General features: G+C 41.4%; 1 protein-coding gene across 7 annotated transcripts in view; it reads right to left on the reverse strand.

The window, feature by feature from the left end:
• The window catches only part of nlgn3a (neuroligin 3a), a 90478-nt gene that overhangs the window by 52047 nt on the left and 13158 nt on the right, over positions 1-25273 (reverse strand). For all 7 annotated transcript variants that reach the window (XM_053323247.1, XM_053323251.1, XM_053323246.1 and 4 more), the window contains one exon: positions 20834-20983. In XM_053323247.1, coding sequence (XP_053179222.1) covers positions 20834-20983 — 150 coding nt within the window. The remainder of the gene's footprint in view (positions 1-20833; positions 20984-25273) is intronic.

Raw genomic sequence — 25273 nt, forward strand, 5'->3', positions numbered from 1 at the left:
AAAACAGACATAGTGTAAACAACAACATGAGCTCAGACATTTGTTATACACCAAGGACATAAATGAGTGTAACCAATTTCTGCCAAATGTGCTGAGGGAATAGTATTAGCATTTTAGAGAAGAAAAAAAAACAACAACTTAATACAAGGATCCAAACACTAAATTTTCATATTTTAGTTAACACAGTTACTCGGTAATTGCAATATTGTTATCAAAGCAACTGAATCAGCGTGTACATTTATTTAACTGAATATACAGTATCTATGTTATATTCCCATTTTCATCTGGAGAATAGTTCATCTCTTTCTGTGTTTATGTCATCCCTACTGTCTTCTCTTTCTCCCTCAGGCTTGAGAGGGCTGACTAGAGTTAGGAAGGATGTATCGAGCTAAGACTTATGAATGGAATGACAAGCTATGTCAGTCAGAGGGGAAACCACTCATTATACAGATTGCTTTGTGGTGGTTCTGGGTAGTCAAGGCCAATGTCACCTCTCCTCAGTCTGGCCTCAGCCTTTACTGGCATCACTGCCTGTCTCGCAGCCCCTACTCGCCATATCCGAGCTGACACACTTTGTTGTTAACTCTGTATCCGTCAGAGTCAGTTTGCCTAGAGGTTACAAGGGTGGATTACCCAACAACAATGCCAATAATGGGAGGAAAACAGACACGTTTTAATGGAAGCGAGGATTCGGAATCTTATTAGATGGACATCTTGTTTCAGTCAATGCTCCAGTAGCCCCTCTGGCTCTATGATAGCATCAGCAGCAAACAGCTAGCAGGTGCAGAACAGAAATAAAGCCAATTGCGTTGATCAAATCATCCCCCCGTTCTACCACCCCACATCTATTCCTTCACTTGAGCGTCCACTAACTGGCTGTGCTATGGATAATGCTCTCTAATGTCTATTAATGCTCTCTGCGGTGCTATCAAGGCATATGCTGATGACAATACTTTCCCCTTGTCTCCGACAGGTTAACTACATTGCAATGGCTCCCACGTTGGAGAACAGGTGGTTAACTGCTCTTCCTGTCTCTCGCTTAGGATAACTGGACCAGACTGTGTGGTGTGTTGTTGCTCACTGTTAGTGACATCCCTACCTGTAGCTGCTGAAAATCATGCTGCTACCTGCAGCTGCCTGTGTAGTGAAGGTAAGTTTGTACCATACTGAGCTCCTGTGTTAAACCTTATCTCGCAGCCTGAAAATCCCTGATTCTGCCCTCTGGATTGGCATGGGGAGCAGCTCTGAGTGGCAGGCTCCTGCTCTAATTAAACCAGCAGAAGCTTTAGTCCCGCGTGTGAGCAGTTTTCATAATTACCCGCGCAATTCATTCATTATTTAAGTTAACGAGATAGCTCGGCGGCTAAACATACAGTGGATTGGAGGCCTAATTTGGGAAAATGCCATAAAGATATTGGATACCTGAAGTTTTTTGCCCCAGCCACCTGTAAAGCTTCTGGATGATGAGGGATCAGAAATAATGACTGGATACGTGGTCTTATTAAGTTAAAAGTGTCTGCTGGTGATGTAGGCAAACACAGAAAAGCACTCTTATTGCAATGTCTATTAAGTTCAAATGAAATGTAAGTATGACCTTTCTAAGCTGCTTAATTCAGCTAAATTGGCTCCAGAGGAGGCTAATTTAGCCTTTTACAAGATGGGCAGAGCAGTGGTGCCACCAGCAAATGGCACTGGGCCCTGACTTGTTTGCACAGAAAAATGTGTAAGCTTTATATCTAAAAACTTTCCTTTTTCTAAAAGCCCCGCTCTCCATTCCGCCACCCCAACCCCCAAACTACTTATCCTCACCCAATTGCTGATATTACCATTATAATTTTGACCACAGCGGTATTGTTAGTAAATGTAAATAGGTGTTTACATTAAAATGCAAATGCAGCGCGTGAAAGCATGCAGTCAGCATTTTATAATCCTGCATGAAAAATGTAACCTTAAGACGTGCATATATTTAGATGCCAGAACTGGGATACCAAATCATAATGGGCTGTACTCAGAACTGAGGCTGGGGAGATAATTGATACTCAATTCATATTTAAAATGACGGGGGTGGATGATCAAGTTAGACTGGTGTGATACAACTCTGCAAAATTATTGAGTCAGAAGATAATCTGTTTTGATGCAGCCTTTATACCACTTATGATAATTCATATCGCTCCATATTCTCACTCATACATAACAGCTGGATCCACTGATCACAGGCACAGCTTGAGTCATCCCGCCTATGCCCTTCCATATTTAATGAAGAAAAATACAAAGGTGAAACACCCTCCATGTGTGTCGTTGTTGTCGGGTGAAAGTCTTTTGAATCCAGCTCTTGTGATTTTGATGTTAGTCAAAGAATGACATGGTTCCGGTATGAGTCAGGAATAACAGTTAGGTTTTATTTTAAGTTGCATAACACCATTTAAAGTTGCATATCACTATTTTTTAAGTTGCATATCACGTATCAGTTTTTAAGTTGCGTATCACTATTTTTAATGGCCTGACACTTTTAACAGTTCAACTAATATGATCTGTGTCATTGAGTTACTGTCGCTCAGGAATCCATATCCATTTTAATCCCTGTCATGCATTGTTAACTTGTTTACTGCTATATTAAGCACCAGATATGCTGCCTCAGAGAGAAGTATACAGCCTGTGGCAATTTTGCTCCAATGAAAGCATTAGGCTCACAGCAGTCTTACAGGAACAATGAATTCAATTACACATGTGTTTTTGTGCACGCTGTGGACTCTGTATTTTTGATTTCATCAAATATTTATGGAATACTGAGGTCTACTCTCATGGGTATATTTCTTACATTTGTACATGCTGCACTGTACATATGTGAAATCATGGCCATGTTTGCATTAGGCTTAGCTTACTTGTAGCAGGTTTACTGTTCATGCATTTGTATTGTCAGTGCTATGTTTGCAGCGCGGCTTGCTGTTGACTTAAGGACTACTCAGTTTGGGAGAGCAAGATTAGAATATACTGTATAAAGTAAAAGACTGAAAATCTACATCACTGTTGCAAGTGTAAAGCAGTTCAAACAAAGCAGCATGCATGGTGCTTCCAGCACAAAGATATCACATCAAGAATCAGACAAAAGCCAGAGTAAAGCCACTTCTTCTCCCTCCACTGTCAGGAAATAGAAATAGCATTACCACACTTGTAACTGTGCTCCAGTGACCCAGAAACACATATTTCTAATTGTTCTAGCTGGCCTCTGGGGCTTCCTTCACAAAGCTATGACCTCTTTACAATCAGACCCCAGCGCATGGCCCATCAGGATCCAAAGGAGAGCCCGATTGAGTATGATCCCCTCAGGCACAGGAGCTCTCCCCTGAGCAGGCAACTCCAAATGCCACCTCCATGTCTGTCTGCGACTCATGTTTTATGAGGCTTAACAGACACAAGAGCCTGTATGCACGCAAACATCCGACTCAAAAACACACAAGCACACATTTGCACCCACACGCACAAAAGTCAAACACCCTCAGACAGCTCTATTTGTTCTCCCTATCCCCTTGAAAGTGCACCGAAGACCAAACGAAAGGAAAAATGGACTGCGTATGCTTTTTCAACCCTTCTCCTTCCTGGACAATCTAATAACATCAGACCGCGGTGATGCAGCAAGGTCGCCCCTGGTCCAAGGTCACTCTCTGCTAGGTCCACAGTTGAGGAAGTGCGCTGAGAGGAGGGGAGGGGAGCGGTAAGCACACAGCCAACTAGATGAGATCAGATTCCAGATCCGCGAGCCCTTCTGATTACAGTCTAATACATTTATAATTGAGAGTGATAAGGTCTCTGCCATTTAAAATGTTGCAAGTGTGCTGCTGATAATTAGTGACCCAGGAGAACAGGCAGCTCTTTTCCCCACTGAACAGCGAGGAGCGGGTGGTGCTTGTGATGAGAGTCATGCTGATGTTGCCAAAATAAAAGCCACCTAAACAGTTGAGAGATGAAGAGTTAGGCACTTATCAACTCTGATCTTATCAGCGAGTATGATTTGAAAACAGACACAACTTCTGCGCCAATGCTGTTTGGGCCTTTGAAACAATAATCTCTATATTTTGAGTTATATATTATATCTATATTATCCACTAGAGTCCTCTCTATCTGTTTTCTGGGGGACATGTCAGGGGCTAATTGTTAAGAATTGAGTTATTGAGCTGTATGCCCTTCTACAGCCCCTGAAGGACTAACACCAATACAAATAGCTTCCAAACACTATTGGAATTCCACTGGAGTACCCCTGACTTACCCCAGCCATAATATTGTTCTAATAATTGGAGCTCACAGGCCATCAAATATCATGCCGGTTTGTTCAATTGATTCAGACAGGGTACGAAAGGGGGAAAAAAACACGCATTTGCAATTTTCCCATTTGTAATACGAAGAGCATTTCTCCGCAATGTTTTTAATGATGGAAAATTCTGCGAGGCAAAAGCATTTTGTAATTTGTCCTCTGGCTAACTTTTATGTAATATGGTATGCAGAGCTGTTAGGGCTTTGACAGGACTACAAACAAGTACACACGCAAACAGTATGCACAACTAAGCTGTATAATTTGGCTCAAAGTATAATTCTGATATTTCACCTCCCTACAAATGGAAATGCCTTGGTAAGAGCGGTACCAAAACATTGTAATTGGCTGTATGATATAATCAGGTAATTTGATAGGATTAATTTTGATAGTGCTCTATTCAAATTGAATAGTTGACAGAGCAGAAGTGGGGTGTCAACTGCCTGTTTGCCACATTCCGCGGCTGTCGCCGCAGCACTGAAATGATGAGAGCTATATCACAGCCCATCACTAAAGGCAGTGGATTACTTTTGTGGGAGACTGCTGACTTGGCACGCAGCAGAATGTGGTTGAGTGAAGTCAAGTGGCAGAGCCGGGTGATAATGAAAATAGTTGTGATAAAGATGTAATGGATGTGGGATAGGGGTAAAAAAACATTCATGAATAATATCATAGGGAAGGTGTGAGACGTGGGTTGACTTGGTCTGATTACACACAGACAATCTGCACCTGAAAAATACATCCCTACCGACTCACTTTGCATACGCTGCGCTTATCACCTTCCAACAGGACGGAGGCAGCAATGTGTCCTATCAGACAGTTGTCGTTCAGAAGTGTTTGAACATGTTTTAAAGCATTTCAAGTGCAAACTGAGTTTAATTAGAATGGCTGCTGATTAACGCTGCTGCGGATAAAGATGAGTGTCCATAGACTATCAACAGCGGCTCAGCCACAGTGTGTGCCTCTAGTCTGCCTCAGCTGTAAACGTCAAATTCAAGAAAAGAAATGGAACAAATGTTGTTGTATGAAAGACAGTGTGGCTATGGGGAGTAGATGAGACTAATCAATAGAAAAGAAAATAGTTGACTGTTCAGTTGTTGTATTTTTCTCAAAGCATGGTACATTGCATTGTGGGTGTGCAGCAGTGCAGCACTAAAGAGGGATATCTGAACCTTTTTTTGTTGTTGCTGCATTCATGAGAAATGTCAGTGGATAGAAGATGCACACATTTTTGTATTTTATTGTTGTGTGTTCTTCAGCAGTAGCTAAGTACTATAATTGCTGCGTATAAATGTGCTAACTAGCTCTGCATCCTTCCTCCGTGCTTACCGGTATACAATATACCCAAAGGGAAGCATGAATAATAAAGACTTCAAATGACAGGCACACAGCAGGGTTAATGATAAAGGTCAACTTGCCAGCATGCAGCCAGTGAGTGTAAAGGACAAGTGACATGCAGTCACAGCTCACATGGGCTCTTGGCCAATATAAGTGAGCAGGACCCACAATTCTCCGGAACCAGATGAGAGTTGCTGCTCTACAGCGACCGTTCCCAGACCGGCTGCCATGTGCCACACACTTCACTGATGCTTTTATTAGCCTGCTACGTTGTGTTAGTGATGACAGAAACTAATACAGTTTGATATGGGAAAGCACAGCAAGGCTCATATCTGTGTAAACAAAACAGGAACAGATGAGACCTCAGAATATGAGGGGAGAAGTCCTGGTACAGTATGCTAGTGAGGTTGTGGATTTTCACTAATAGTCTCACACTGCAAAAGAGAAGCAGGATATTCAAGAGCAGTGACTGTGCTATTGAAAAATATCACAGAGAAAGACAGAGACAGTGCTCCAGAGGCCCAGCGTTGGTTTGACAGGCAGCTCCGCAGAGAGAATGTCAGCCAACACCTGAAGCCATGCAACTCCAACAAGACATTCAGGATTTATCAACACATTCACTGCTATTATTCATGAGAAACTGGCATTCGGCAGCACCTGACGCTCACATCAGTCCCGCATGATATTTACAAGAATCCCTTGAACTTCTTTTGCCTGAGAGGAACAAAGCCTCTTTCTGTTCTATGGACTAATCTCAATTAAGCCTTGCTGTTGATTACCTTGTTCACGGTTTCTGAGAATCTATAGAGAATGGACACTGTGAAAAATACAACACTGTAAGCCAAATCCAATAGCACAAGTTCTAAACAAAATAATTATTTTTATCTCGTCTTTATTTTAATAACCATTAAATTGAATTATAGTGTCTGTAGCATACTATATAAAAATCACTTTGTGCATTTTATTTCTGTTATATTATAAGCTCAGTATGTATGTGGCTGCTGTGAGCATATATTTCATGTCGATAGGTGGCGCAGAAGAGAAGTGGTGCAGCACATTTGGAACCCATTCAGAAGAATGGAAGTGGACCTGTTCACCCTCAAAGCAACATCCACTGCCTGCTCTGTTTCTCTGTCATGATTCACTCTTTTGGGTGGATGCATTTGCACATGCGCCATGATCAAGGAGGCTGCTTTACGCCTTTCCTTCTCTTTGTCTCATTCCCTTCTGCTGGAGAAAATGAGGACTTTGGTGACAGACCTGAGGTTCGGCTGTGATTTCACCCAGTTCATGTTCATGTTAACAGGGCTGGTATGGACCTCTACTCCACATAGCTGGGATCATAAAGAGGGTCGAGGCAACTAACCTATAGCCGGTTGGGCTCAGTGAGGCAGTCTGATGATGTGTCATCGGACTATGCCTACTGTAACCATCAGGTCCAGTAGAAGGCAGGGCCTGTATAAGATAGAATGAAGGTTATGATATTGTAACCCTAATTCTATAAGCACAGGTAGCTATGGACCATACAACTCCTACACCATCGACTGAAGTGATTTGAGGACGAGAACAGCAGCTAGATGCTGCTTTTATACAGTATGAGGCATACTCAATTGGTAGTTGTGTCCTGAACGGCTGGCTACGTACAAATTTCAGTAGGCTAATGCGTGCGTGTGAGGAGAGTATTACCCATAGAGTCCAGCAGAGAGCTCCATCTGTGCTTATCGAACTAGGGTTATAATATTGTAACCTTCTGTATCAACCATCTGTACTACTTCCCATCTGTAAGCTGCTTTGCCATGCTGTAATTTCATTTCTCTCCTTCAGGCTGCTGTTACATACATAATTTCTTTTGTTGTTGCTGCTGTTTGCCTACATAGGAATCAAAACAAATCAATCCTCAGCAATACACTGATGGGAAGATCTGAATTCTGGGCATGAAGCACCGAAGGCAGGTCAGTCAAGATGAGATTCAAGTGTGTAGCTGTGTGCTGCTATCAGACCTCTCTGTACTGTCATAAGGATTTTCTACGTGAACTGAAAATGTGCAGCACCAGAGCCTTAAAACTGATATTTAATATTTTCACATTGAAGAAATAGATATGGGACTTGCTCGTTATTTCATGGTTAGAATTTCAAATAGACAACTGTCTGAACATCATTTAACAAATACCTAATTCAAGAAATCAAAAATGCAGGTAACTTGCAGGTCTGTCCTTCTCTATAGACGAAGGTGCATTTGACCTCTGAATGCTTAATGATGCTGTGAAATCTACATTTTCAATGTGATCTTGAAGTCTAAGTAATTATTAAGGAAACAAACAGATATTCTATTTATATGGTGTTTTTGGTTATTTTTTACAAGGTTACATTTTCAATTATACCTAAAGGTTGGTTGTGCCTCTGTTCATACTGGGTGAATAGTTTTTCTTACTTATTCTCCTTCAGTAGCCACCATTCATCTCTTCTACACATTGACCTCTGAGTCACATATTAAACTATCTGACTTTTTTAAACAACCTCTTGCAACATGCATATCACCTCTCTCAGTAGCAAAAGTGGAACTATCGTGACTTTGTTGCTCTCTTCCATAAAGATCATGGTGGACAATTCAGCTACAAAAATGTGACTTTAATACTGCAGACCAGAGTTTCCATTCTGTCTCCTATCAACAGTAAACACTATTCTCTTTTAACCATGGCTACATTTTTCCCGTACCGTATTTTTCGGACTATAAAGCGCATCGGACTATAAGGCGCAATATCAATGAACGTGTCTATTTTCATACATAAGGCGCACCGGATTATAAGACGCATTAAGCGAAACAAAACGTGTGTCAGATAAATCAAACTTTATTCATCTCCAGTGTCTGAGTGTAACAGCTGGGCGATTTCAAGCATCAAGCATGCCCGGATCCCTCTCGTCGTTATCCGAGTCAGTCTCGTTGCTGTTACCGGTACTTGGCTGTTGTTCAGTGATGATTCCGGCCTTCATCCATTGGCACATAGTGGCGTAACTCGCCTGGCGTTGCCTCCCTGTCTTGGTGAATGTGTGTTCACCTTCTGTCAGCTACTGCTCCCACGCAGCTCGCAATTTAACTTTGAACTCCGCGCGGCTCCTGACTACGGCAGCCTTAATGCGTAATTTTGACAGATTTTTGAGCGCCGTGTACCACACAAAATAGGTTCGAGGTCAGTAAACACAACCAGAATTAATATATAAGGCGCACCAGACTATAAGGCGCACTGTCGATTTTTGAGAAAATTAAATGATTTTAAGTGCGCCTTATAGTCCGAAAAATACGGTACCTTAAAAGTTTTAGTTGCCTTAAGTCAACCACACATTAATTGATTTATCAGTCACAACGGCAATCATAACCTTATTCAAGCAGTTTAGTGTGGATTTGACCAACCAACATTTTCATAAAAGAGAAAACTAATCAGATTCATAGTATTTGAATGACTATAGACAACCACAAAGTTAAGAGTACACTTCCCTTCTACTAGCTGAAATGACTGAAAAAGTTAGATAAACAGAAGGCAGAGAGGTAAAGGTAGTGCCCGCAGGATTCCTTGTACGCTGGCTTACAACAACAAAGCTCTTCTTCGTGTGCTCTAATACTCTACATTCCTCCAGAGTGTTTCCTCCTTCATGTGCATGAAAAGAATGGACGAGCAAAGAAGATATTGGAAAATCCCACTTGGATCAATTTTATACCAATCAAGGCCTCTAAATAGTGAGAGAAGATGTGGTTGAACTAAGTTGGACTACAGCCATGGCTCCTTTTAGCTACTGTAAGGATATATTGCACCTCTGTTTCATAATGCAGCAGAGAATTATTGTATTTTCTTCATGCGGTTGAGAGGAAATGCCCTCTCACACATTTGATAGACCTCCTTGGGGTTATGATACATTCAAAACCACATATGACCCTATAAAATTAGCTCTCCTAGGAGAAGAAGAGTACTTTCCTGATGTGTAATATAGACTGTCATGGTTATATTGCCACTTATTTGCTTACTACTGTTCTTTTGTGGATACTTTACTTTAATGATAAGCACTACACTGAATATCTGCCTTTGTATTCTGCTAAATTAACAGCACCTTTATCATTTGGCATCTTTCTCCAAGCTCCAAGCTGTCACGAACAAACTGTCTGAACAGCTATATTTCTCACCTCTGTCCTATATTAATAATACTAAACTCCTACATGAGAGGTGTGATTAAAAGCATTGTGACCAGACCTTGTTCACATGCTGTCCTGCCGAACCTTCCTCCCTCTAATTTGTGCAGTTCCACCCACTGTACCAGTGCACCATACGCTGTTATTTTGTCCCCCTTAGCTGGGCTGCCCACTTTAATCCATTATCCCAAAATGTCCACCTACCTTTACTTAGCAATCTCCTTCACTACCACCTCAAGTGCCACTCTTTACCGACCACGCCCCCAGGGGTCGTCACTAATCCAACCTTATTCTCTTTCCCGTTCCTCTCCTCCTACTTTCATCAACAACCTGCTCCTCACCCTCTTCACACTCCAGGCTCCTGCTTCTGTTAGCCCCTCTGCAGCAGCACTTTGTGGTGGCAGCTTTGGAAAGTACCTCCTACACATGTGAGGATTGCTGACCTTGGTGGTTAGGCTTGGCCGCTGCTATGATTAATGCCTCTACAAGACAAGAAGCAAGTACCTCTACTTGCCCGGCCAATATATATCTTCTTACACACATCATTCCTGTCACAGGATACACCCCATGATGGACAAATCTCAACCCCCATCCTTGCTTTTGCTGTACCGGCTCTAATCGTTCCTTTCCATCCTTCACAACACTACTGCAAAGGAGTATAAAACTGAAAATGGGGGCAGAGGGGTTCAGATTCATACACTTTTTTTTCCTTCTCTGAATGATCAAACATGCCGCACTGGATAGGTGTACATGCTGGCTTCTGTTCGATAAGGCTGTACGTATTTTGCCCTAAGGAAGAAGAAGCGCCTGTGTGTTTTTGGTTGTGAAGTTAAAAATCCCTCAAGGACAAATGCACTAAGAAGAAAAGCTGTGGTGCCATTAGGAGCCTCATACTCCTCCTAGAGCAGAGTATAAAGCAAAACAAAGCATTCAAGCAATGAATCACCACAGATAGATCTTTCAGGCACCATAAACAAGAAGCCCGATACGAATTGGGAATAGACTGAAGTTATAAAAAGTCTCAGAAATACAAATATTCACCTTTGAGTATACAATACATCTTGCCGATGTCATCCTCTGACAGAGTGATATTTGTTCAAAGACCTAATACAATGATATGTACTGTTTTCAATTAATTGATTTTCAGCCCCTGTGTCAATATCTTGGTGGAGAAACAAAACAGTAATTTGCAGTTCCTATTACCCAGACTGCATTGTTTTTTTCTCTGGCATTTTGTGCCCCTCAATATATATTAGTTTGGTAACACTAATGATTTTGCATTATTTAGTTCCACAGTCTAATCCATTTACTGTTTTATTAGCATCTTCAACTTTTCTGACATGTCCAGAAAATCCTATAGTTTAGTACTTATGTAGTTTAGTTTGACCCAGCCAGCACAATAATACATCCATTCTACAGCCTCAATGTTATATAGCTGATATGTCATGCAATGACACATTTAAGGTTGAGAGGACCTTCAATTTATGTCCTTGAGAAAACAAGATAATTTTGCAATTGCTGGGCAATAAAACAATCCAAATAGGACTAAGTATAGCAGATCATACAAAATCCCCTGTTGGTGTGAATATATTTTGGGATTTAGTGGTGTGACTGCTAAAAGGGCATCTGGCTCAGGAAGCAAAGGGGAAGACCAGCCAGGGATTCACACGAAACTGTGAAACATCTATTTGTGCAAGTTAATAGCCCCTACCACAAAAACTAAAGGTGAAAGAATACCTTAATCACTGCATTGGCAACACCTGCCACTGTGCATGCACTGCATTTTGAGTTGCCTATTGGGGCTCTATTTGAGTCTCACACTCAAATACACTCAATTTAAGGGCCACTTGAAAAAATGAAAGAAAAAAAAAAAGTTTACCAGGAAATGGCAGCTCTGCCCCTGAATGAGTACTGGGTCAGATTTTGCTGAGGTGGAAATGGAAATGCTTTCTCTTGTTGCTGTTAGAGTGTGTGAGATAGCTGCTTGGTAAACATTAGTCTTCTGTCTTTGAGGGGCCACTTAGATATTTACCCAAAAAACTCAAATTTTTGAGCTCCACAAGGCTGAATAGAAATAATGTTTATGGATGCTTAGGATGCAAATGAAAGCTTCACAAGACGCACATCCTCCATCTCTAACAATAAAGGTCAAAACATCCAGCAATAAAGCGTGTCAACCACAAACACTGACACAAGGTTGACATTTTCTTTCAGTGAACCGCCGTTCCATCTGTGCACTTGGTATTGCCATATTCGGGGTGAAGTGTTCCACTTTTACATGAGATGCTACAGTGGACCCCTTGACCAGATGAAAGCAATTGTCGGGTTAGCTCTTTGATGTCTTTGTAATGCATATTTACTGTTTTGGTGAAAGTACTGCGATCATCTAAACATGTTTTCATCTCTGGGCAGTGCTACAGCAAAGTGTGTTTTGCATAGAGGAAAGCACTACTGTACCGTGGAAATTGATTTCTTAATGGCACAGTTTTCTGAAATGTCATGCTTATGAAATATAATGAGCTTTGTTCCTGTATCCATTAGCTGTAAGATGAAAAAAGAAGGACGCATTCTCATTAACAATACATCAGCAATCTGAGTTGGAGTCATAGCAGTGAGGATGAAATGTGTTGTTCATTCAGTGTAGAACATCTTTATACAACACTGCTGTGACCGTGATCCTGAGCAGGTGGTTATATTTCAAGAGAGAGAAGCACAACACGTAAAGGTGATGCTTTATATACCACTGAATGTATCTAAAAAGACATGCTGATGCTGAATTGTCATACGTTGATGATAAGTGGAAAAGTTAATTATGTATTGTGTGTCAGAAGTAGAGTTGGGCTGACCATGTCTTAGTGGAAATTGGGTTCATACTCATAAAAAGGTCCAAAATCTTGTGACCAAAGGTGAAAGAAACAGAAGTGAACTAACTGAGAATTTTATTTCTGCTGCTTTTTATATTTCACTTCCTTATTTGATTTTTTTTTTTTTTCTCTCCAGATGTCGGTGACAACAAATGAAAACAAACTTCACAGCTGCGAGCAAAGAAAATGATGATGGTTCTTATAAAAATTCCATTGTGAAACATTTAGATTGCCCTATTACCTGACTATATTTAAAGCTGAGTTCCTGTCAAACATTTCAGACCTTGTCTTGTTGAAGTAGTTCTCATAAATGATCACTGCCTGTGTAACCTCAGTGACAATTATATTGCATTTCCTGTGGCTGCTTTGCAATAAAAGTGGCACAGAGTTTCACCAGTTAAATGCGTATAATGTGAAGCAGGAAATATTGTGTCTGCAACTTTTTACTACAGTCATGTGAGTTTGTAGTGTGTGGGTAGGTAGATTCAATCCTGCACAGGAATGGCAGACTGTAATAATGACACTAATAATAATAATGATGATGTAAGTACACTTTCATTCAACCATTCATTAAAAAAAACATCAAGAATGGTTTGATTTCATAAAAGCCTCTAAAATATTATAATTGTATTATTATAACAAACAATTTGTATGGCACGTTTCATTCAGGTAATTCCAATTCCAATTCCAATATATGCCTGTAAAGCTACAGCATTTCAGTCTCTGGGTATCTCGTGCCTTGGCTCGATTTTCCAACAAAATACTAAATAAGGGCAACACTGCAAGGAAACTCAGTTGGAGGTTCCAGATTTTGGACTTTTCCCATCAGCGTGTGAAAACACAATTAGTCTTGATTGGTTCCCCTCTCTCAACAACTGAGTAAATTCTTTCAATCAGCAAGGTCTCCAGCATTTGAAATGGCAAACTCTCAGGGTGTGGTGCACATTGTGCTGTCTGCCAATCAAAGCCTGGTGCAACGACTGCAACTGAGAATTTACTTTTGTAATGAAGAAATGCATGAATAATTATTCTAAAGCACAATATGCATCTCCAGAGACAACACAATCAAAAAGAAATTAATGAAAAGTTCATAACTTTAAATGTAAGGACTCTTTGCCTGCTGTGTAAGTGCTGTTTAACAGCAATTGTTCCATTATTTCCAGGGCTCAGTCCCACTATGCATTATCCTCCTTTTCAGTTTTAATCAATACTTTTCAACAGTTTCAAGCTAAACAGGAAACATCTTCTTGGGGACGGTGAGCTGAGCACTGAGAAACAATAGGTTCCATCTCAGTGTTGTCTTGCAGAGCCAGGCGTTTGTTGCACTGCGTCTGGCAAGAGGAGCTTAAGAGTTAATTCTCTGGCAGTGATGTGTAGGAGAGCAGCTTCAACAAGCTGCTGCAGACTGGAGCATGAAAACCATTACTTCAATCCCTCACTCCCTGACATTAATAGGATGAATAAATGTTTTTGTTCTCTGCTTAATTTGGATGAATTCATCCAAATGGCAATGAAAACAAGTAAATATCCATCTCAGCTCCCCTCCCGATAATAGAAGACAAAGAGAAGTCACTCTGCCTTCGCTTTTTCTTCCACCTACTGTTTGAGAATTCTTCTTCTCGGCGCCAAGCTCATATATCAGATGATAACCAAAATGACTGAGACTGGGAACACTTACTGAGGGAGGCTCGTGTGAGAGGAAGAGTTTATTTTAAGTCGATTCACCCTCGCCACACAGGAGGCTGTCATGTCGAATTTTATTTTGCACTAACTCAGAGTGATTTTTGGGATCTCAGACATTCAATGTGAAAAATGAGCTGCACACAGACAGATCATATCTAGCACATGGACTTTAGGTAAACAAATGTAATTTTAAAAGCTGGTTTATACATACAATGCTTGTGTTGGTTTATTAGTGTTCATTAGTTTGCTAGCTTATTGCTAACTGTTGTGCACAATTCATTCTTCTTATGGTGCCTTTGGCAGTCACCAAACACGTTTATATATATATTGTATAAAATTGTGTTTTATATTAAACTGGTCCTATAGTGCCACCATGTAGAAATGTACCTTGTTATTGTGCATTCAATACTAAGATATTCAAATAATACCAGACATCCAGATTTGATCTCATTTGCTATCAATATGCGGGAGACTCCATGAACGTCTGGGAGAGTTGGGATGTCTGTAATACACAGGTTCATATATTCATGTTTTTATTTTAAACATGTGCAAGGTACGGCCTTTGTGATTGGCACAGCAGCGATAGGGGCGGGTCCTCCTCGTTGGTGGGACAGGTGTTATGAGTGAAGCCAGCTTGAAAGAGCTCCTGTGTGTCGCTGAATGTGTGCACTGCTGACTGAAAGACGTCTTCTGCCTCCATTTATCTGTTCACTACAGTGTGTTGGATTCATGTTAATGTGTATTTAAATACATTTCAATTTGTGGAAAAAATTGCGAGGGGGAATATAAAAAAAATGTCAACCAAAACTTTCGCGACCTCCCTTCAGTACCTCCGAGGACCCCCTGTTGAAGACCTCTGTCTTAGAGTAATACTATTTAACCAACATCCAGCAGGATACAGCATCTAGGTCAAGAGGCCATGAGCACACTGGGTCCTGCTCAGCGCCTGGTGAGCACACTGCACACTGTAGTCAGAAACAACTCTACTGTAGCAATTTGTGTGATATATTTTTCTGCACAATTCACAAACAACGACCAATATCAGCTGTTCCCATAATTCTTGGCTAAATGAACATATATCACCATCTTTAGTTCAGGAGAGTTACTTACCACACAGAGTATAACAGGCAATTCAACAAATCAATGCTAAGTCACCCGCCACTTACACTCACACAGTAGGTTGAGGTTATTTTGATTGGATCGAAAACTATTCTTTTGAAGGCTTGAATAACGTGGGTGTTCTGAGGTGACAGTCCTCAGCGGCGAAGTTCCCCCCATAAAATGGCTGTGATTAGAGAGATATGGCAGATAGACATCAAAGGTCACAAATAAACCCTGTCAGGGGTGAAAACTCTCCATAAGTACAGACTGTACTTGACCAGTCTCCTTTCAGAACAGTTGGCTGAGAGGAAGTCTCACCTTGGGTTTTGGAAAGAGAGGCAGCCTTTGTTAATTTTTAATGCATTTGGAAACTAGTAATTAAGCCCCCCCCCCCCCTATTGGACTGGGAAATTGACATACTCTGGAGAGCCGGTGAGTAATTATATTTGTAAAGAGCAGTGATACAAGATACTCCCCTCTGACTGGGACTCATTACACATCATTAGAGAGGCGCGGCAACTAGGCACATGCACGTGCACCATGTGCACAGACCACACACACACACACACACAGACACATATGCACCCGCATGAGGGTAGAGGGTAGACAAGTCACACACTTTGAGACTCACAGTGTCTCTTTCTCACACACAGATCAATGAGCAGTAATCCAAACACTTTCTCTTTGGTAAACAAACTCTGCTCTTCAGGTCCCTGACCCTGAGCAGAGCGTGACGACGACTTCTAACGGGACAGTCTGGAAGGTGTAAAACTCTATTCTCCATATCTCATCTGCTGATAATCATACTGCAGTGGGTCAATAAGTAATTAAAGATTAAATCTGAAATGAATTCCCATTCATCTAAATAGGGAAAGGTTGAGATATGAAAGTTTCCAAATGGGGCCTCAGGAGAATTGTGGTCCACCCTTTGAAGCAATAATTACCATTACAGCAGCGCAGGGCTAAAAGCTGCAGGGGGATGATAGAACAGCACTAGAAACTTAGTGGACTCCTCTTTAATTGGAACAGGAGTGGCAGCGACTCGACACATCATAGTCTCAGAATAGAATTTGTACAGCTCTCCTCTGTGTTACCTCTTCTTTCTACAGTATTTCTCCTCTCTCCCCCTCAGCTCTTTTCTCTCTGTACTCACAGTTTGTGTTTCACAGTAGAATGTGTAACTGCCATGCACACATTAGAAAAGCATGCTGAAATATCGATTAAACCCACTATGGCCTGTCTTTTGGAAACACTAAACAAATGCTAAATGTATATTTTATAACGCTGCGAGCACCGTCTCTCAACATGTTTACACCGTTGGATTGAAGCGTTGAAAAGTGGGAAATGGCGTAACTGCAAATATGATGTAATGGAAATGAAATAAATGAATAAAGCAGCCATCACAGAGGTTAGGAAAGATTTGGTGCTGTCCAATTTGTTGACATTTGCTGTTGAACATGTTTTTCATTCTGCATATTAAAAATGCTTTTCAGTACACATTTGTTAGTGAGGGCTGTTGTTGCCTAAAAGTTTAGGCCTATTGTTTTGGGTGAAATGAGTTAAACATTCAGATTGTTGTGTGTATTTCAAAGGTGTTTACTGCATTATTAATGCTATATTCAGATTGCCCAGGGACGGTGAGAGAGCTATATTAGTGTCAGAAAGTGTAGTTTGAGTTGACTTGTCTGCTTTCACTTTAAACTCATTATCTTGTCTAATTCTCTGTCTCCATTATTCCCTCATCCCTTTAAGCAGCCTAATTAAAAGAGCTTTCATTTTTTCATTAATATGTATTTATTTATTTATTTATTTTGCATTTCTACATGAAACTGTTTCACCCTGCACACACACCCCCCCTCCACCCCCCTTTCTTTTCATTATTTAAATGAAGGCAGTCCTGCTGCTGCTGCTGCACAGTACTTGAGTTGAAGCCACAGAAGAAGAGAAGTAAAATCTGGAGTATTTGCTTTTGGCTTTGCTTTCAAATGACCTGATCTTATGCAGCGAGTGCGAAGCTTTCAACTATGAGTGCTGTAGTTAATGTACTGTACTGTGTGTCCACAATAAAAACAGCTAATCTACTCCACTTAATGCTGTTTAGACTACATTATCACCCATATTCAATAAAAAACTGCAAACAAAAATAAAATGAAGACATGTAATTACAATTTCTCATGTTCTGAGTTTTGCAATCCGCACTTTATGACTGAAAATCTTCAGACAGCTTAGTGTTAATTGGCCCATCATGGTCTGATTTCTCTCTGGCCTTGGTTTTATTTGGTTTATATGAGTGTGTCTGTAATAACAGTTTAAAGCCGTACCATGGGGAGATTATCAGACCAAGCTACAGCAATGGACATTATCGCTCAACTACATGCATCACTTCTTCTCTGCTCATTTCTCAGAATGGCTGCTGGGGAGCTCACCAAGAGAGCTGCTTTATGAGCTGCATGTGTGTATGGCAGTTCATGTTTTCATGTGTGTGTGTGTGTGTGTGTGTGTTTGTGCATGTGGGCCAATCGTGGTCTATATGTGTGTCTGGGTTGTTTTTGTGTCTTGCTGTCTCGTACGTGGTGTTTGAGGGTGTGTGTGCATGCATGGAGAATGACATTTAGCGAAATGTGGCAGCGAGAGAAGAAACATCTGACTCATAATTGAAGTGCCATGAAAGAAATATGATCATGAATCTGTATTAGGCTTACGTGCTCAGCTTTAAACCAGCGGCAGGAGGAGGAGGAGGAGGAGGAAGCTGCATGTTCAGCCAGTGCTCTACCTTACCACCCAGAAGGCTGATTACTATACTCAAAATGATGCTCCACAAAAATGACAGAGGAAAACACAAAGCATTCAAGGTGAGCATTCCTTATAACAAAATCGATAGGCCATAGCACTCCCATCTCCATCAAAAAGAGAGTCTCAGGACGAATGTAGTTGTATCTCTGTGATTCAACCGCAGTCATCTCAATGTCCTGAAGGATAAAGCAGCACTCTTCCTCAGTCGTACTCCTGCTCTTGACATGTGGAGCCCTCTGAGCAGCAAGGTGAGGCAAACCACTCAATCAAGGATAAAGCCATATACATATTTATATTCTTTGCAAGACATAATATTTTTCCATCAATGATTACTGAATCTTTCTTATGCAGCCTGATATAGGTCAGTGGTCCTCAACCTTTTGACCCTTTAACAAAAAGTCAATTCTGAACCATTCTCTCCTCTTAAACTATTTCATTTGAATACATTTCTGTGAAAAGGTAAAAAATGACCAACAGGGAAATAGAAAAGATTTGAGGAAAACAGCAGATACATTTTTCTCCTTTCCCATGTGGTTAATCATCCTGTGACGTACGGCTGGGCGATATGGGAAAAAATCCTGATACAATAATTTTTTTCATATCAGTCGATATCGATATATATCACGATATAAATCAAATTACTATTTTTGTCAAGCTTAAATGTTCCGTTACTCGTGAGTTGTGAAGACATCAGAAGGTTATTTATGATTTAAATATTATTTATTTTCTGTCAGAAGTTGATCATGACAGATGAAACAGTTGTATAAACAGGCAGTGTTGGGCAATGACTTATAGTTACTCATTACTTCTACCAAAAAGTAACTGAGTTAGTAACTGAGTTACATCAATGTCAAAGTAATTCATTACGTTACTTTTTTGTGTTGGATGTTTCATTAGGTTTGAATTACTTGCTGCTGACGTGGAGAGGGTCTTTTGTCCGGTGCACAGGTTGCAAGTGACACAGACATGTTTCCCTTTCACCTCTACAAACGTATCATCATTATTATCATTATTATTATAATGCCTATTTGTCCAATTGGTGAAGGCCACCTTCAAACTCGCCCAAGTCATCATTGTTTTGATTACAACCCAGTTAATCAGAGGGGGGATGTGTGTGTGTGCTGTCTTTTCTCGGACCCTTCCTTTCTACCCAAACAATAGCACGTGTGCCGTGTGCTTCAACCTGACTTGACTGGCTCTATTCCAGCATGATTGGTTCGGTGCGGCGCTACTTAATTATTCTTATGTCTATCGAAATTGTATCACCCGTGTCTCATATTTCTATTGAGGAAAAGTTATTTTGCGATATGTATCGTTATCGTTTTATCACCCAGCCCTACTGTGACCTCTCAGATTTATCAAGTGAGCCTCAGGAGGTCGCCATCTCACAGGTTGATTACCATAGATACTTTCTATCTGCTGTGACATAGGCCTCCATGTCAGTTGAAAAACCATTAAAAACATATCAGCGAGGCACACTGTTGGACTGTATGACATGCTCCTTTATTGCTTTGAATATAGATATTGCTGTGTACCTATTTCTGAGTCAGTAGTTTGACTTAACGCTACAGGTTTGCTTTTAATATTATTCCTCAATTCCTTCTTGCGACCACAGTGTTTGCTCTTCATCAAATAGGCTTGCTTTAATCCACTGGTGTACTGTCTCCAACAAATGCAATATGTACCTCTCTTTGAATAACATTTGTTGAAAACTACAATTCCCATTTTTCCTGGCTTTTACAAAATGACTTGAGTTTTTTGTGACCCTGCTTTTAAAGATTCATACATACAGCTGCAGCCAGATTTCTGCAGACAAAGTTGACGGACAGACTGGTTGACAATAAGAAACATAAAGAATAACACCTGCATCATCCTTAATGTTAACAGGTAATATTTTCAACAAATGCAAACAACTTGGAAATTTCATTTTATATTCAAAGTTTTTGTAGTCAGCACACAACCACTCTAAATGCAAAATAAATGTGTGAGGAGGGAAATCAGCTGTGTCAGAGAGATGGATGGAATAGGTACAAAGCTCTGGTAGTGTGCTAACAAACTCCATTTTGTATTGCTGCAGCTGTTTCCATGGAGCTCTCTCTCCCTCTCTTTCTTTCTCTCTCTTTCTCTTCTCTCTCTCACACTCACACACGTGTCTGAAAGAGGATTCAGCTGTGTGAGTCAATCTGCAACCAACGGCAACTCAGAGAGAGAACCCCTCGTTCTCTCCAGCACTCTTCTCATCGTCTCTGTCTCTCCAGCATCTCATCGTTCCCCCCCTCCCCCCCCCCCACCTTATTACAATAATTTCTTAATTTATTCCAAACCCCAGTCACAACAAACTAACCCACATTCAGCACTTTCAATTACTGTGATTTTGATACATGAGTGCCAGCATCAACAACAAGCACAGGAACCAGTGTGTATTTACAGTGCAGCATTACTCTTCGCCTTATTTCAAGTGTATGTGGCAATCAGCAGTGCTCATTACACCTAGCTGCCCTACAAAGATGCCCCAGAAAAATGTCCTTGAAGGAGAAAGAAAAAAAAAAAGAAGACAAAGATGCTTACCAAGGACTCCGACGCGGTAGTTGAGAGTGATAACGATGACATTTCCGTAGCTGGCCAGGACGCTCCCATCGATCATGTTGCCCGTCCCCTCCATGTAGGATCCTCCATGGATGTAGACCATCACAGGCTTGGCCCCAGTATCTCGTATGTCTGCAAGAGCGGCCATCATTAACACATTCACATTGTCGTCCGCCCACTCCGATCATGGGTCAGCTCAGATTCAGATACAGCAGATATAGCACATGGTGGCCAACATACAGACAAGCTGACGCTCACCTCCCAGATACCAGCTGCAAGGATACAGTCTGCTGGCCTACTAATGGAAATGGAGGCAATATTCTATCGTATCTGTTCCATGAGAAACAAATTAATGTCCACTCATTATGTCGAGTTCAACTCTATCACAGTAATTGGCCATCTCAGCTGAAAATGTGACTTGTCATTTACCTAGAAATGAAACTATTAGGGTTGTATTTGGTTTTGTGTTGCCTTCCAGGAGGCAGACCCACTTCCCAATATAGACACGCAGGAAGCCATTAGGGAGAATAAAGAGAGAGGTACTCTGACACATCTCCTAACCAGGGAGGAGGCTAATCTGGCTTGACAGTGATAGGGAAAACGTACCAGCTAATTACACAATACTACCATGCACCTCCTTTTTACACAGGCCTATCTCTGTGCAACAATGTATTTGCACAGTCCTGCTTGGCATTGCAGGCAGTTAAGTTTGTGCTTCAGTTTTGGTAAAATGTTGTTTATTTTATTCCTGAACCAGGGCTTGATACCCAGCTGTAGCAACACTCCAGCCAGATAAAGCGCATCCAGAGGTAGAGGGAAGAAAAAAGCCTCTGTCTGAGGAATAGACTGAATTACTGACTGGCTAGCTAGAGCTGAGAGACAAGACAAGAAACTCTCTCTCATTTTCACTCCTGCTCCCATCCACCCTCCCCAACCCCGCTTTCTGTGTAGCTTCTCGCCTTCCCCTCCCTCACTTTGTATCGCTTTCACTCACAGACTCTCCCCTGTCTCTCTCCCGCCTCACCCCCCCCCCCCCCCCACCCCCCATCTCTGTCCAACTCCCTGCATGTTTTTTCCTCCTAAGCCCTGAGAGTGGTGTGAATGAGAAGGGGGTGGGAGAGCAAAGAGTGAGTAAGATAGAAGGAAGGAAGGAAGGAAGGAAGGAGGGAAGGAAGGTAGGAAGGTAGGAAGGAAGGAAGGAAGGAAGGAGGGGAAAAAAACAAAAGAGCGAGAAAAGGAGAGAAATGAATAAAGATGGAAAAAAAGGAAGAAAAAAAGAATGAAACAGAAAGAAAGAAAGCAAAGGGCTCAGATTTAAAAGGGTGGTATTGTATTCTGGTTGCTATGGAGACTGAGAGCCAAAATTCAAAATCCTCAAGAACAGCTAATCGCAGACCACATCCTGCACAGCCCAATCTGCATCCATCTGCAGGCACTGCTCGTCGTTATGCACCCCATCACATTAGCATGCTCAACACCGAGGACAACTACTTAAATGCATTTTGTAGCGACACGGTTTTTCTTTAACTCCTATAGTAGAGCTCAGCCTGGATTCACAATTTTTTTTATTTTTTTTTTATTATTCCCTTGGTTATTCATGGCCCTGTTACATTTAAAAGCAAAGCAATAACTTGTATATGATGTGGCCTTATTTATGGCGTTCTTTATCTTGCTGGTATCTGAGAAGGCTACACAGTGAAATGTGATTTATAGTTGACACTTCTCTATGCACACACTTATCTTAGACAAGAGGAGGAGGGGATGCATGGGGTGAGGAAGCATGAAAAGGTACAGTCAGAGAGGGGAAAGGGGGTGGGGGGGGGGGGGGGGGTAGAGGAGGGGTAGGGGTGGGGGGAGAACAGCAAAACGATATCCTACACAAGCTACTCAAACAAATGGGCCACAGATACAAAAAGAATGGCAAAGAGGAAGAAGGAACAGGGGGCAGAAATAAGAAAAAGAGATTAGTCATGTCAATGTTATCAGTCACCTCTTTTGTTGATTCACATCATGTCTCCATGACGACAGTTAAATCCCTTTGGGAGTGTGATTCAAGACAGTGAAGCTCCACTTGTTCTAATCTATTTATTGACTTGATCCGATGTGGGAAGTGTCACACAGATGTGATATACAGTACTCTCTGACAGTGATTTGTGTCAGAGGAAAATATACATGCGACAGATCCCAATTGGAGTTTGGCTTACAGTGAAAAATAATAATGCTTTCTGGTTAAATCCACATCTTGGCTGCAGCATGGTATGACTGGGAGCTAATGATGTGAGTAGCTCTGTTTTAACCAATCAGATCAGAGCTTTAACAGTTGCTGTGGACAGTTTAATCTGGGTGAAACAGGTGACTAACTGGCTACCTTGAGAAAGCTGCTTAGTGATTCACTAGTTCTCCAGGGCAAACACATTATTACATCAACACATATATCCATACAGTAGCATCACAAGGTCCAAAATGTAGCACAGAGCTCTGTGCTAGAAAAGAAACAGATATGTTCATTAATGCACGCAGCAATACATTTGCAATAGAACTCCATGCATAATGAGATACAATTAAAAAATACAAATAAACTTATGATCTGGAGAAGAACAAAAAAAAAATCGGTTCATGACAGAAATGTTGATGACAGCTGATGTGTGATGAAAAGTGAGCTGAACAGAAACATCATTTGAATAACAGATAGTTTCTCACATTCCTCTCAACCACACAAGTGAGATCATGCATCATCTACTGTACAGTCACATATACTCTCAGTATCTTATTAAAACAGTAGAAAGTAGAGAAAAGATATTTCAATAAATAATCAAATAGTTTAAAGTTTGCTGTACTTCACTCCTAGACAGAAGGGTTGAGGATGGTCCCAAAAACAAATACATCCCAGAGGATGGATTTTAGCAGGACCCGAGGAGCATAACCTCTCACAGGTGCATCACAGTAGCTCTAGACTGATTGGAGTGTCAGTGGGAGGCATAACTCAGTCCTGAGCCGAGCCTGTAAGTGTTGCTGCTGCAAGTGAAACTCACCAGGAGGGCTGAGAGGACTCCTTCCTTCCTCCTCTATCTTATTTTCTCTCTTTTGCTCAGCAACTGTAAGCCCGTACCTTTGTCCTTTGCCTCTCAGTCCATTGAGAACAGTCAGTCATATGTCTGACGTTAAGCGCCCCAGAACCGGACTTGACACTCCGGAGTGGGACGGGACAAAAGCGAGTGGAGATGAGTGTCGATGGCATTCACTGTGTCAACACTTGGTGAAACATGGTGGCTGTCAGCGGCTATCAGTGAGGTCTGAGGTGGGGGGGGGACGGGTGACAATGTCCTGATGTGGCAGGACATGACATGCACCCTACTGTAGTGCTCTTGTCAGGCCGAGCTTCACGCTTCACTCATGACAAGTCCATTACTGGTCATGTTCACATTTAAGAACGGCATATAGTTTATCTGGGGAGCTGCTTGACAAAACAGGCAACGTAATTACCCCAAATTAAACAGCTGCTTGTGCGGCTGTACAAGTTGCTGACAGTATTCTGAATGTCACTGAATGTCTGCTTAATATTCCCTTTATGCAGAATCAAATGAAATAGCACTGTGTGTGACTAGGCCTGGGAGGGATAAAGGCTAAAGTGAAGGAACACACAGTAACACATTTTCTATTTTTGACTCAGAGAAGACAGTAGAAGGAGGACCACAGGGGTAAAAAAAAAAAAAAAAAAAAAAAAGCTGTTGCATAGCTGTTGCTATTTTAAGCCAGTTGACTTTCAGAGCCTGCACATCATCAGGAGTGATGTGGTGGGCAGAAAAAAGGAGCACCTTATAGTTGCAGTATGTCAAAATCACGGTGTTCCCTACAACACTTGACATTTCTGAGAGTAACTGAAGTGTGTCGTATGTATCTAAAGGCAACCTTGGCATTGCGTATATGAAAGGGAGACGTGTTTGCCTATATTATGAATTCTGACATCGCTACAGTAAATGTAATGTGAGGAATGACCTTTGTGTGAAGGTGACCTCTTGCTCCCTGGCTGGCTGGTGTGTTTGTGCGTTAAATATGATGTTGGCAACAGGGCAGACAGTGTGCGGCATGTATATGTAAAAGGATAGAAAGAAAACAGAGACATGGACAGATGCAGGCTGAGGAAAATAAAAGGGAAGACACAGTGAGAAGCCTACAAGGCTATTAGCCAAAGCCCCCTACATCTGGCCTGGATCTAGAAAAGAGGAAGAAGCTGTTGAGGTGCTGTCATCCCTAAGACTCACAGAATGATAGAAGACCAACCCTTTTGTCTTTCAGGAAAGTCCGCTTGTCCTTGGTACAAGCCACAAAAGCCGTGGTTATACTGTACAAACTCACTGAAGGGTTGATGACGGCACAACAATAAACACATTTCAAAATTGCACATAGCAAACAGCCGTTCAG

This window comes from Scomber japonicus, chromosome 8 (genome assembly GCF_027409825.1).
Source record: "Scomber japonicus isolate fScoJap1 chromosome 8, fScoJap1.pri, whole genome shotgun sequence".
NCBI classification, from domain to species: Eukaryota; Metazoa; Chordata; class Actinopteri; order Scombriformes; family Scombridae; genus Scomber; species Scomber japonicus.